Raw genomic sequence first — 14,713 nt, 5'->3', positions numbered from 1 at the left:
CAATTTTAGTAAGCTTTTTAAAACTTTTTTTTAAAGTGGCGATATAACAGATTTAAAATGTTGATACCTTTCCTATCTCATTTAATCTACCAAGTTGCAGCATATTGAGAACAAATTGGAAGTAGCTCCTATTAGCACGGCCAGATTGGATACTGTCATGGAAAAAAAGCCATCAATTAGTACTACCAGGAAAATAAGCAGGAAAGGTATGTATTAAACCCTTTTCAAAAATGAGCTTTCAGTTGCTTATGGTAGCATTTTTAAATGGAGCATTTTTAGTCTGCAACCTGCAAAATCAACAAATTACAAATGGCAAAACTTGAAAATTTTGTTTGGGAATTGAATTGCTATGTGTTGGCCGGTGGGGTATCTTAAGTTCTTGTAGTGAAAAAGTTCTACATTGAAAATAATTATGGATGCTGTTATTGCTGGTGTATGTGAAGAACAGGAAGAAAAACTACCTGAGATTGTTTCTTGTTTTTGTAACCAGAAGATTGTCTTCATAATGTTTCCAGTTTGCATAACATTAGCGTTTTGTTTATTAGGGTTATGCAGCGTTTCACTTTATTTACAACAAAGTGTTTTGGGTATAATAGTACATAGCATCAGTCAGCAATTTTTTAAATCAAATCAGTATTTTTTCCCCCTCATAAATCTATTCCAGCAGTACAGGGCAACCATGAAACCCTGGGATAAAACAGATTTTAAAGAGTTCCCAGCAAGTGCTACATAAGCATCCCATCATCATCCTTTCCATTCTATCACCATCATCACCCTTTCCACTCTGCATCATTAACCCTTCTACTGCAGCTCTGGGTGTGTTCTCGACCTCCCATTAAATATAAGCCTTGGCCATGACAAAGCTGTTTCTGTTTTATAGCCTAAGCTTTTGGGCAGCAATTTCTTTAGGCCAGATATTCTTAGGGTTGTTGTTATTGTTACACCATGATTGTTTTTCTCAGGAGCTGTCAGAACTGTTTTTATTCTCCTTAATGAAATTGCTTTTAAAATTTTTCCTTTTCCTCTCATTTTTTATTTCTTCATTTTGTAGTTTTAGATATTTCAGGAACAAGGATGTCTTTTGTGATTTTCCCCATATCTTTCTTTTTATTACAAGTTTTTGTCTATAAATCAAATTTTGTGTATTTTTTCTGGTGGTGACATATTGCAAAATTCAGTTTATTTTGCTAGGCATTTACAAAATCACCAAGTCACTAAAACTGAGACTAATATAGAAGAAAAGATTTTAAGTAACATAGTTGCTTAAAAAAAGCTGATCAAAGAGAGAGATGACAATTTATATTTAAGATTTTACATAAAATAAAAAAATCTAAAGAGAAAATGTGTAAGACAAAAATTAAAGAAAAGCAAAAGTTATGAAATTCAATGACTTTTGACCTCTTCAGTAGATATTAACAAACCTATCATTTCTTTCTCTTTTTGAAAAAATCTCTTTAGCCCTTATTTAATTCTCATCTGTTTGAATCACTAAATACATACATCATTTGTTGTTTTCTTCTTTTAACTAAAAGTTCAAAGAAGATTTCCACTCTTTTAAAAAAGCATTTTTTTCCTCCCTGATCAAACAGGTTTGCCATTTCTGACATTTTTACAATCCATCCCTCCATTGTAGGAATTTCAGTACTCTTCCATTTTTGTGCATATAATAATCTTGACATTAGTAATACATACAAATTTAGTCTTTTCTGATTTGGGATTCATAAATTCCAATAACAATTTATGGGTATTTTGCAATATTAATCTTTAAAATTCTTTGTATAGTTGTATATATTTGTATCCAATATTTCAGAGCTTTTTCACAAGTTCACCACAGATTGTAAAACATCCATGTTTTTCACATTTCCTGCACTGACAACCTACCTTTATACATTTTTGATAATTTCTTTGGCATCATGTACCAATAACATATTTTATGTAAAATATTCTCTTAAAATATAACACAATGTAAATTCTATTTATCCACATTCTTTGTTGTGTATCCTTCTTATGTAAAATATTCTCTTTAAATGTAACACAATGTAAATTCTATTTATCCACATTCTTTATTGTGTATCCTTCTGTATACTATAGCCAAAATTGGTAGCCCACTTTATTATAACTGTTTAACTTGTTCATCTTTGGTTTCAAAACTAAATAAAAGTTTATACATTTTTGCAAATACATGTTTATCATTTGTACAAGATTCACTTTCAAATTTCATTGTAGGTTTTCAATTCAATTACATGTATATATTAAATCATTCTTTTAATTATATGTGAACCATTGAAAACAATATACCTCTGCAATCAGTTCTCTTGACTTAAATTCTCCATGTTTCTGAATTAGTAAATCCTGATATGTCTCTCATTTTTCTCTCTCTCTTCTGTTCCTCTTTTCTAAAATGCTTCCAGTGGTAAGACCAATAAAAGGCATTTTCAGACACAGCCTGGATTTGTAAATGTTTCATATTCTTAGTATGGCATTTCTCACATAATGATTTTTAAAATCCACCTTAAATTTTACTTTATTGTTCCATAAACATCCATGCCAAGTTACATCCTTTCAATTCTAGCATGCTTCTATTTCTCAGCAATACTCTATCTTTCATCCAAACTAAACAGTTGCCTGCAAAATACAGTTTAAAGTTAGGTAAGCCCAGTCCTCCTCTATCTTTTGCATCTTTCAGTTTTTTATATTTAAAGATTGGTTTCTTCCTTTATCACACAAATCAAATTTTTGCCATTGTTTAAATGCTGCTTCACTTTTAAAAACTGGTATTGTTTCAGTGGTGGTATTCTACTGGTTCGGACCGATTCTGATGTACTGGTAGCACCGAAGATCAGCTGTCAGAGAACCGGTTCACTCCGAACCTCTCCAATGCTCTGCAGTTGGGCCCTCCCGTCTGTCCTGCTCCTAGGTCCTTTTTAACCTCTCAGTTGTTTGGTGCGGCAGAGCAGATTGCTGTGCTAAACAGCTGAAAGGTGCAGTAGCTTAGTTTTTACTGTTTTAATGCATGCACAAAGCACATTTTGGTGTGCACATGCACATGATCCCACCCCTGCAGCCACGTCCACCAAGCCATGCTCACAGAGCCGGTGGTGGGAACTTTTAAATCCCACCACTGTATTGTTTGAAATAAAAAACATTCTGGGCAATATACCGTGTTTCTCATATAATAAGGCCGGGTCTTATTTTTTTTTGAGCCCCCAAAAAATGGCTAGGCCATCTTTTCAGGGGTGACTTAATTCCCCACCCTTGCATCTTCGGGTGGGTGGGCAGGCAGCGATGGCTTGGATGTTGACTTCGGCGTTGGTGGGGCACGTCATATTGGGGTCAACGCAGGCAGCACCATATCAGGGTGTGCAACAAAAGTACTTCCTAACGGCAAGCCCCCCCCACCATTCCCCCCCATTTTGCATGTTTTAATATAGGCCTTAATTTGGGGGGAGGGGCTTAATTTCATTTCATGCCTATAAAACATGCTGGGACTTCCTATTGGGGGAGGCTGTATTGTTGGAGAAACAGGGTAGTACATTCATTTTTATGACAGAAATTCTACCAAGCGATGATAGTTGCATTTTTCCCAATCTTAATAAATCTTAATTATTCCATACCTTTACATCATTCATAATTATTCTGAAATAACATAGATTTTATTAAATATAATAGTGTCCAAAAATTTAACTATTTTTTCAACCTGAAAACTAGTATTCCCATTCAATTCTATTTGATCTTATATGTTCATATTTTTGTTAATAGTTTATTTTTCTCATTATTAATTTTAAATGCAGCTTTGTAGAAGCTGTGATAAGTCCCAGTATAGAAGATCTTAGGTCTGCTATAGGAGAATAGTACATTGAACTTAATATGAAAATCCTTTTGTAAATCAGAGACAGAACAAGTAACCCTATCAGGCATTAAAAAGAGAGAAAGTGAGAGAGAGGGAAATGAGCATTATCAATATTTGCAACTGAAAGGCAAATTTATTTTTTTACTTCCCCCCTATGTTTCTTAAATTCTTTATTCTTTAAACACTCTCTTTCCTGCTTTTCATTCCAAAATGAAAGAAACAGTTTTCTCCACTCAGAATCATTGTTGGAAGCTTTTTCTAACCCTGCTTCCAAAATGAATATAGGTATGAATACAAAGGTGGTCCCTTGTGTAATCATGCCGCAATGTGCCACTTCTGACATTTGAAGTCAGGAGATAGGCTGTGGTTATATGTGCTAATAACTATTACTAAGGCGAATAAACACTTCTATAAACAGAATAGATTAATAAAAGAGAATATTTGTAACTCAGGATTGAAATGAAGGGCCCTTAGAGCTTGGTTTTCTTGCAGACGTTTGATTCAACAGTGGTGATGTTACCTAGTTTGGGTCATGAAATGTCTGCAAGAAACCAACCAATCTCAGAGAGCACCAAGAACTTCCATGGAATGGATTGATGCAATTGGAATAAGTCATTGTGTCATAACTTCTATTTTCAACTGCTATTTTCAACGTTCTATTTAAACTCTTCAGTGAGAAGCAGAAAATGAGCAGCATTAGTTGTTTTCTGTTCTTGCTTTCTGTCCGAAATGTTGTGTTATATACGGCAGCCACTTTTGCCCCAAACTACGTTGACATTAAAGCTGCAGAGTAATACTAATTAATGTTATTGTAGATGTTTAACCATAGTTCTTAATATTTATCCTTAATTAGAAATTTAATATTTAGTTTCTTAAAGCAATGTATTATATTTCATGATTTATAATTAATTATGGACTGGAAAATTGCTATTATTTTGGCTTTAGGGACCTTTTTTTACTGAGCTTTATTTTCTTCTGTTTCTTTATTATTTCTAAAATTCCTAATAAAATAAATAGGTAATAAAAATGGGAGAGAAAAAAGTAAGCTTATAAATTTGACATAATGTAAAGCTTCCATTAGCAGTTCACAAATGTGTGAATATCTTTTACCATAGTTTCACTCTTTAGGGTTTTCAAAACAAAATAAATAAATAAATAAAACTAATTTAGTCTTTAAATATAAAGAGTATAAATAACATTCAATTCTGAGGCTCTTTCAATTACCAGGCTAATTAAACTGGGTCAGTGTAAAAATCTTTCACCAAGACAGTAATGTGGCTAGGAAATTTTTCTCCTGCTGCCAATTACATGTAACTGAAATTATCCCAAACTTGTTGTGTTGTCATCTGGTTATTCTTGTAAACGCAGAAATGTTATAAATTTGAGAGAAAATCATAAGACTTGAAGTTTTCTACCAGAGTGCTCTTCAGCAGAATTTATAATTATCTACCATGATTAACAAAGTTAATCTATCCCAACAAAATTCATTGCAAATAAAAATTAAAAATAGAAAACCACATTCAAACTTCAGTTGAACTGACCAGGTGTTTGGTTCAGATGTTTCCTACCATTGTTGCAATAACTTTAATTGTAGTTGGAAATAAATAAAATTCCACTAGACCCTCCCCCAAGTTCTTTCATCTTTGAAATTTTACTTTTCGCTATTATAATATTGCTAGCACTAATTTGTGTATGTGTTTCATTGATGCAGTATTAAAAATAAACAGGAGGGAGGGCGGAGCTGGCGGAGCGACGATACGGCATGCGATCTTGGAGGTCTGAGATTGCTGCCGATATCTTTGCTCCTGGACGGTCCTATCGGATCTAAACCGTCCCGAAGAGACGGTGAAAGTGAAGAGCGCATCCTGTCGATCCCAGGGATACCGCAAAGTCCCTGGTAGATCCAGGAGAAGCTCTTCTTGCCAGCGGCAAAGAGGCAGCCATTAAAGCTGCTGAAGTTGGGACGGCTCTGAAACGGAAGAAAACAGAAAGAGAGAGTGTGCCGGTTTGGTGAGAACTTTTTCTTTATTCTAAGATCTGAAAGGACACCCTAAGGAAAAGAAAGAATCTGTAAAAGTTTTGACAGAAGTGATTAAGTGGCGATTTTAAACAGGAATGTCAAAGTAATGTTTTTTTTCTCATTGCTGGATTTTCTAAACATGATCTTATATTTTGAAACTGGACTGTTTTTTTCTTTTACATCTATATTTTTTTCTCCTTTTTGATTTTGTAATATTTTAGGCTAGAGACTCCCTTTTAGTTATTTCTTTTTTTAAAATATCTTTTTCTTTTTTTCTTTTTTTAAAATTAATTCTTATTATATTTTGCTTGGAAAAGGAGGGGGAAAGTGAAAGCAAAGAAACTTTGTAACACTGCCAACTAGAGGCTTGGAAATATTCTATTTCTCCTGTGACCAGACAAAGCTGAGAAAGAAAGAATTGAGACTTTTTTTCAAGGACATTGCTATTTGATAAGATAGAGGGAAGAGCATGGGAGAGTATTATTGCAGGTGCTCTTCTGGGTTTCTATCAACAGCTGGAGTCTGGTGTTGAAACCTAGGAGAAAAAAAGGTGATAAGTTTTTGGAGAAGAGAGTTATAATAAGAGCCTTGGATAATTAAACAAAGTTCAGTGTGCTCTCTTTAATTTTTCTAAGTTGTGCTATCCCTCCTCACCAGCTTTATTTTATTTCATTTTATTTTTTTTTTTTTTTTTTTGCAATAGCTATTTGGATCTTTGGCTTTGTTGGAGCTTGTCTTTGGTTTCTTTTTTTTCTTTGGAAGTCCAGTCTCTACGCTTGCTTTTTATTTTAAAGGGAAAGCTTTAGTATTAATGTTTCCTTTTGTTAAGGGAATAGCCTTTTTTCTCCTTTTCTGGTATTTTTGTTTTTTCATCTACCTTTCTGGTTTATTTTTATGCACTCTTTTCTATTTGAGACCTCTCAATTGGATTAAGGTGCTGAAGAATTTTTCCTTTTCTTTTTTTTTCCCAAGCCTTTTTCTTCATCTAACTACTGATTGGATTAAGGTATACAAGAACCTGAAGAAATGTTGTCCTCCCTTTTTTTTATCATTACTATTTGGCTTCTTTTTTCTACTATTTTTATTTCGAACTACAATTGGTTATTTCACAATTGGATTAAGTTTTAGAAGAACCTGAAGATTTTGAATTGCTTAAAATGAGTAGGAAATTTACAGCTCCTGGTTCTTCAACTTCTACTTCTTCCTCTCCACCATCTGGAGGACAACGTTCAATACAGACAATGTTAAAGCAAGAAAAAGAACAAGAAAAAGTGATTCTGCAGATGATTATGCAAGGAATTCAAAATATTCAAGCAAGATCAGAGAATATTGAAAAGAGAATAGAGAACATTGAACAAAGAACAGAGAACATCGAACAAAGAACAGAGAACATTGAACAAACTAAACTAAACAATACACCTTCTATTCAAATCGACACTTATCATGGTCCAGAACAGATATGATATGGATGTCAACAGAATTAATAACTAATATTCAAGAAATAAATATTGAAACAAGTACTTGGGCAGATCACAATCCAATGACAATTAAATGGAAAGGACAAAAAAGAAGATCTAGATGGACGTTAAATAATACTATTTTAAAGGAAAAAGACTTCACACAGTGGATGGAGAAAGAATTGGCTTTTTTTCTTTAGAGAAAACAAAAAAGAAGATACATCAATTCAGAATGTATGGGATACAATGAAGGCATATGTTAGAGGCTTGATAATAGACTATACAAGGAGAAGAAATACTATGAAAAGATTAGCCTCTAAGGCCTTAGAGGATGAGTATAAAAGACTTGAAAAAGAGCTACAGAAAATGCCACAGAAAAAGGACATCAAGCTAAAAATGGAAATAGTTAAACATAAAATGGGTCAAATAGAAAAAGAAGAATTAGCACAGAAAATTAGAGGTGCTAAACAGAACTACTTTGAAGACGCAAACAAACCAGATAGATGGTTAGCATACAAATTGAGAAAGGAGAAAGAATCAAGGAAAATATTGCAATTAATAGATGACCAAGGCCAAGTTTGCTATGGTAGTAAAGAGAAGAAGGAAATCATTCGAGACTTCTATGGGAAATTATATATGCAAGAGAATATTGATGAGGAAAGAGTTAAACAGTACTCACAGAATGCTAATTTACCTCAGATACCTAAAGAGATTGAAACAATGTTAGAAAGCAATATAACGATGATGGAGTTAACTGAAGCACTCAAGAAGCAAAATAATGGAAAGGCACCAGGCCCAGATGGACTTCCGGCAGAATTTTACAAAACATTACAAAAATCGTTGAATCTTCCATTGCTCGAAGTTATGAATGAAGTTATGTTAAAGAAGAAGATACCTAAATCATGGTCAGAAGCCTATATTACACTTATTCCATAAGAGGAGGCCGATCCATTACAAATTAAGAACTATAGACCTATTTCTCTACTAAATGCAGATTATAAAATCTTTGCCTCAATATTGGCAGAAAGACTTAAAAAATATCTAAATAATTTTATTCATCCTGATCAAAATGGATTTCTGCCAAAGAGACAAATTAAAGATACTGGACTAAAATCCACACGTGGTTGGAAAAAATGACAAAAAAACATATAGACTTGAAACCAGAGATATTTTTATTGGGAATTTTACCTGAAATATATAGTAAAGACTTGAAATATCTGATTGTAAATGTATTAACAGTGGCTAGGATTGTATTTGCCAAAAACTGGAAAAATGAGAAAACACCATCACAGGAGGAAATCATTAAGAAAATATTGGAATGTGCTGAAATGAGTAGATTGACATTTGAAATTAGAGAACAAGAAGATAAACAATTTTATAAAATTTGGGATCTATTCTATCAATGGTTAGACAATAAAATACAGTAATGAAATATGTAGACTTTTAGAAAATAATAAAATATAAAGATGTACTTCTTTATTATTATATCTACAAAATGATCTTAGGATAGATTTGGGATGATAATATGAACTGTTATAAAACAAACTAGGTAAATTATGATTATCTGGTAAAACATGAATGAATAAAAGTATAGTCAAATGATTGATTAATAATGATACTAAGGTATTTAATTTTTGATTGAAAATATGAGATTATATGCAATGTAATTGTAATTGAAGACTACGAAATGGAAGCACAAAACAATTTGTAAACCAACCGGCACACTGTATGTATACATATGGAAGATGGCTTGATGTTTTTATGTTTTGTTTGTTTATGTTTGTTTTTAAAAACCAATAAAAACTTAAAAAAAATAAAATAAAATAAACAGGAGGAAGGAATAGCCCCGTACTTAGTCATTACAGATAGTCCTCACTTAATGAACCTATTTGGGATTAGCAACTTCAGTGCTAAGCAAAGTGGTCATTAAGTGGGAGATCATATGATCACAACTGCGTTTTCCAGCTAGAAAGAGACAAATTTTTTGATGTATAGGAGAACGAACAGCTTACTCTGTTGCCAGACAAAGGAGAAATTGCCTATAGAAATAACTTGTTTCCCCCTACATCCACACCCACGAACAGCAGAGAGATTAGAGAGTATTTGTGCAAATGGAGCTATGTATATGAGCGCTCCACCACTGCTTGCACAGAATCCTCCCCTACCTCTGCTGGAGGTCAGAGCCAGAAAGGTTGGAAACCACTGCTGCAGTCCTGAGCTCCTGTCATGATTGCATTGCTTTCGATAATGTATAACAGCAAACATATCTCTTGCAATCCCTTCCTGTCCAATCGCTGTAGAAGGGGGAAAAGGGAGGGGAGGGAAACAGTCACAGGACAACATGTACTGACTGTAATGGTGATCACATGACTGAAAAGTTGTAAATGGTTGTAAATTAGTTGTAAAGTTATTTTTTCAGAAACCACAAATCTTTGAACAGTTGCTCGCTAAGTGGTAAGTAAGAAAGGACTGTCTGTACTTTGGATTATAGTGTCTTATTACTATGAAGTATAGTATGGAAGTGCAAAACAATTGAAACTGAATAGTGTCCAAATCTCTGGACAAATGTAGAGCATAGAAAGAATAGAACAGCATTTCAAATTTAATTCTCTCTTTTAAGTTCCAGACACTGCTAAATTTGAAAGCAGTGTTTTGCACATTGGGGACAGTGTTTCCCTACCACAAACTTCTAGTAGTCACAATTTATCTAGCTTAATAAATTATCCTTTACTATGTAAATGTCTTGTTTGTAATACCACGAAAAGCTCAAATTTGTACGTGTATGTGTGCATAATTAATGCAGCTCTTTTATCAATTATTTTTCAGTGTATACTTTCAAACTTGAAATTATACTGAAAGGATATCTAATGTTAATTTTTACCACTGTTCTTGACTTCTTATTGAACCCTTAGAGATGCATGAAAGACATCTTGATTTTTGTTTTAGGATGCAGGTCTTCCAGTCAAAACAAGGAAAGTTCTTACCGCAGGCCTCTTCGTGCTACCACTTTGGATAGCAATGTGAGTAAGAAGGGACATGTTGAATTTCGTCAGCCCCTGTCTTCTTTCAGGTGAGTTTGATTACTTTTGTCATCTTACCATTGCAGGGATTATAGAAGTAAATTGTAAGCATAATTATTTACTGTTTTTGAAGAATTTACATTTATTGATACGATTACTTACAGAGTAACCAAACCTTAAAGAGATTTCATGAAATAGAACTCTTGCTTATGCTATTGCTTGCAATTTAGGAGGGAAGACAATGTTTTTACCAAGTTATCAAAATTCTAGCTGCATTCTAAAACAATAATCACCACTATTCTAAGAGAGGGAAGGGTGTTATGTTAATGGATCTTGGGAGAAGAAAAATATGCTAAGTGAAGAAATTATCCTACTTGAACCTTTGATATTATTTTATCCTGGAGAAGAGTACAATTCATGAAATTAGATTCCCCTTCCTCCTCCCCCTCCCTGTATTATATTCCCTGACTTTCTGTAGCAAAGATTAGAGTGCTTTCCCTTCTCCTCTGGTCCCCTCTATATTCTTGTCAGGAAAGAGAGGGGACTTTCTTGTTTTAGCTTATTCATTGGGAAAAGAGATGTACTTAGTAGGTCTACATGAACTGCAATATCATGACTATTAAGAAAATTCCTATGCTGTTTCATGCTGTGGATCTAGAAAGGATTCTGTAGGGGACTTTTTGGTTTGGCTTTTTATAGCTAAGATGTGTTGGATGCCTGACAGTGAAAATGCCAATCCATGTTCTGTGTTCGTGAATTCTTGGAATTGGAGAGGGGACAGGAATTATTATCTTACTTAGAATTATGGCTTCAAAATGAAAAGGCTTTGATAATAAGACATTCTCAACGACAGAAGGGAAAAGATTTTCTAATTACTTATGTCTTTCTCTCAAGTTCAAAGTTGTTTTTGTTTTATGACAAACATAGATTTATTAGAGTTCCTGTTTTTATTTATACATTTATGCATGAATGTTTAATGTGTTTCTGTTAGAGATTCTCCGTGGTCACCATCTTATGAAATCTCTTGCCAATTGGAGGCCAGACCTCTGAAGTATAAAGAAGCAGGGAATAAAGCTGAAGGAAGTGGTATGATCCATGATAAAGGAGAACCAGATTTGCATGGCAGAGATTTGAAAAGCTCGTCTTTTACAGAAGAAACTGTTGTTCGCTATTTGAATGATCATCCAGCAATTAATGCTTTGCAAAGTTCAGATGTGGTGAATCCTACAAAATTAGAAGAAGAAAGTGAAGAATCCAGAGGAGAGGAGTATACAAAAACATCTCAAAGTTCAATAATCCAAAATGAACTAAAAGAATTGCAATTGGTAGAATCTTCAGCTTCTTCTGCCAGTACCTCAAGTGCCCATAGATTAGATATTTTAAAGCAGCATCAGCATGGTGATAAACTGGAAAAACTGAAAGAACGAATTAGAAAGCAATGGGAGTGTTCAGACGAACTGACTGTCAGAGGACATAATCCTGAATATTCTGATCATCCTGTAACTATTACAGCTCCTGAAAATATAGTGACTCCTAAAATCAGAAAAGTGGCAATAGCACCCATGGTTCCCTCCTATAAAGGTACATAATTTCTAAATAAAATGTATATGTGAGAAAAAAAATTCTGTGTAATGAAGGCTAAGATTTCCATTTTTCTTTTCTTGGGATCAATTACAAACCCACTAACATTATTTCAAAAACTTGTTTATTTTTTTTTCTCGCCTTTCAAATTTTACTCTATTGTCTATCACCCTATGTTTTCTCCTCTTTTTTGTCAATAGCATATTGTGACAAACTCTTTGTGAATATTGTTTTTGAATTATATGTAGGGTTTTTTATGTATACTATTTCATCTAGAAAACTTTTTTTAAAAAACTGGTAACTGAACATGGAACTGGTAACAAATAATTGGCTACAAATGGACCACAGATGTATAATTTAATGATTGTATTCTAGTGGTTTTGTAAAGATCTTGTCTTTTGTGATTAACTTTGTATTTAATATTGAATGTATTTAGATAGAAACCTCAGCTACTTCCATGTAGTAGAGGCTTGAAATCTAAATAGCTTTCTAAATAGAATGTTATGAGTATTTTAAGCTGCTAAAATTAATTGTGCTGTTCTTTTAGGTTTCAATCCATCAGAAGCCAAGATTCGTACTCCTGATGGAAAGGTATGGTGTGAAGAGGAATTTTTGAACCTCAGTAGAGAGTTATGTCAAGATTTAGAATTCCAGTTGGCAGGTAAAGAGCGAGAGTAATTTTGTGAATATTTACATTAAAAGCAGTGATACTGTATATTTAACCTACTTATCTCATAAGCCTGTAATTAATACTTTGAAGCCCTGTAAATTTAAAGAAATAATAAAATTGGTAACTTAATTCATACCTTGTTTCAATGAGTTCTGATTTGAAAGTTAATAATAATTGCTATAACATGCTCCTGTAGTTCTGATAGGAGTTTGCTTGATGCGCTAATCGTTCTTTAACATATTTTTCAGAAGAGGATTTGACTGAAATAAAGACACCTATTGAAAAAAGAGAGAGAAAAGGACACAAACCAGTGCGTAAAACTCAGAAGATTTCACAGGTCTCAAGTCCTTATTCTAAATCAGGTGCATTTTATTTTAATTTTTTTTGTTTAACTATTGTGAGCCATTGACAGTCAGGTGGCATACAAGTTTTATCATTTTTCATTCATTCATTCACTCATTGATTCATTTGTTCATTCATAATAATCATCAGTGTTGGCTTATGCTTTTCAAGAGAGCTACTTCCATATGTCTGAGGGCTGTAGTCACATTCTCTTATCATCCTCTTGCTTGCGTACTGTTTCCTCAAATATGATATATTAACGGCATGTATCATGTTAACCAAACATTGCAGATCCATGACTCTATGCTAAGTTTCACTGCAGGAATGTTGTAGATTTTCTCAGTATTCTCTGTACAACACATTGAGGGATATAAAGAGAGACAAAGTTAATGGTAAGCAAAGATCAAAGACAAGGGTAGCTAGCTTTAATTTAAGAATGCAAGAAATTTAAAATACAAAGGTAAAAAATGAATGCTAAGAAAAAATAAAACGCAGAGAAAAAAGTGGGAAGGGAAAAAATAAATTTACACAAAGAAATGACTTCTCCCTTCATCAAGGCAAGTACAAACAATTTCAGCAAATTATTACCTTTCAGCCAAAGGTTTGTAAACAATTTCAACCAAAAATCCCATATGTTTTATCTGTTATTTGCTAATAAGGCCTGTCATTCAGTCTGTCTTTCATGTAGTCCTCAACCTACATTGTTGCTATGAATTTTTCCAGATTTAAAATACTTTTTAACATTCTGTATTAGGGACCTCTTCTCCTTGAAATAATTTTTAGTTCTTTCCGGTTGCCTCTAGTAGGCTGCTTTTAAGGTCATAAGCTTCATGTATTTTAATAGGATTCTGTCATGCCCCTGTTGGAATCTGATTCAGAGGGGAAGGCCAAGCAGCTGACGGAGTGGGAGTGTGGCTCCGTTGGCTGTGGAAGAAACTGGGGAAAGGCACAGCCTGGCTGGGCAGAGCAGGGGAGAGGTAGAGCAAGGCAGAGGGAATTTGGAGGAAGACCCAGGCCCACCCCCTCTTCATCCTAGGGCATGCAGGGAGGAACCAATAAGGGAGCAACATGAGTTGCGTGGCTTATGGGGGAGGAAAGGACCCTGATTCCCTTCATTAGCTGCAGCTGGAAACACTATTTAAAAAGGGAAGCTGTGCACAGCAACTTGTTGGGAGCAAATCGTGAATTATCTGGAATCGTGGAGGCTTATCTGTGTTCCTGGCATCTTCCCAACTGTGTGTTTTGCTATGCTTTCAAATCTGCAATTCCTTCTCCTGCCCTGTCAAGTTAATTACTACAGCGTGGTTTGTTTGGATTTGTAGTTACAGTTTGTATGTACTTTGTTTTTCGGACTGAATTTTTTCCACTTAAAGGCTGTTCCTGGGAGAGTTTTTCTCCAGCCGAAGGTAACCTGGATATTGGGGGCAAAGTTGGAGATAATAAAGGAACTCTTCTTGCTTATTTGACTGTGTTGCCTTTGTGCCACGCCCCGGGTCATCACAGATTCTTTAAAAAAAAAATCACAGGAAGGATTTTTATTTTCAAAATCCTATTTCCTGTCAATCTGGCCCATTAGTCCATTTGTAATTTTCCAGAATCAACTTTCCAATCACGCCTTTTCTGTTTATTTCTGAATAATAAATTTTACTTTTAAGTTCTTAAACATATGTGGAACTTCTTTCACTGATGATTGAAGGAAAATTATCCATTGTAATCAAATGTGCCCTCATGAAGTTTCACACTACGCAAAAAACAATTAAGCCATTTCCAAAA

The 14,713-nt window shown here is 34.0% G+C and overlaps 1 protein-coding gene across 1 annotated transcript in view; it reads left to right on the top strand.

Annotated features, from left to right (window-relative positions):
• The window catches only part of CEP350 (centrosomal protein 350), an 86,200-nt gene that overhangs the window by 13,247 nt on the left and 58,240 nt on the right, over positions 1 to 14,713 (top strand). Inside the window, exons 4-8 of the mRNA XM_087960004.1 lie at positions 95 to 206; positions 10,274 to 10,397; positions 11,339 to 11,928; positions 12,476 to 12,589; positions 12,847 to 12,960. Of these exons, the coding sequence (XP_087816130.1) occupies positions 95 to 206; positions 10,274 to 10,397; positions 11,339 to 11,928; positions 12,476 to 12,589; positions 12,847 to 12,960 (1,054 nt within the window). The remainder of the gene's footprint in view (positions 1 to 94; positions 207 to 10,273; positions 10,398 to 11,338; positions 11,929 to 12,475; positions 12,590 to 12,846; positions 12,961 to 14,713) is intronic.

This window comes from Notechis scutatus, chromosome 3, assembly GCF_049901735.1.
Source record: "Notechis scutatus isolate UNSWTSFEM ecotype Mainland chromosome 3, rNotScu1.2, whole genome shotgun sequence".
NCBI classification, from domain to species: Eukaryota; Metazoa; Chordata; class Lepidosauria; order Squamata; family Elapidae; genus Notechis; species Notechis scutatus.
Note: the sequence above shows the minus strand (reverse complement) of the source record. Positions and strands in the feature narration are given on the sequence as shown.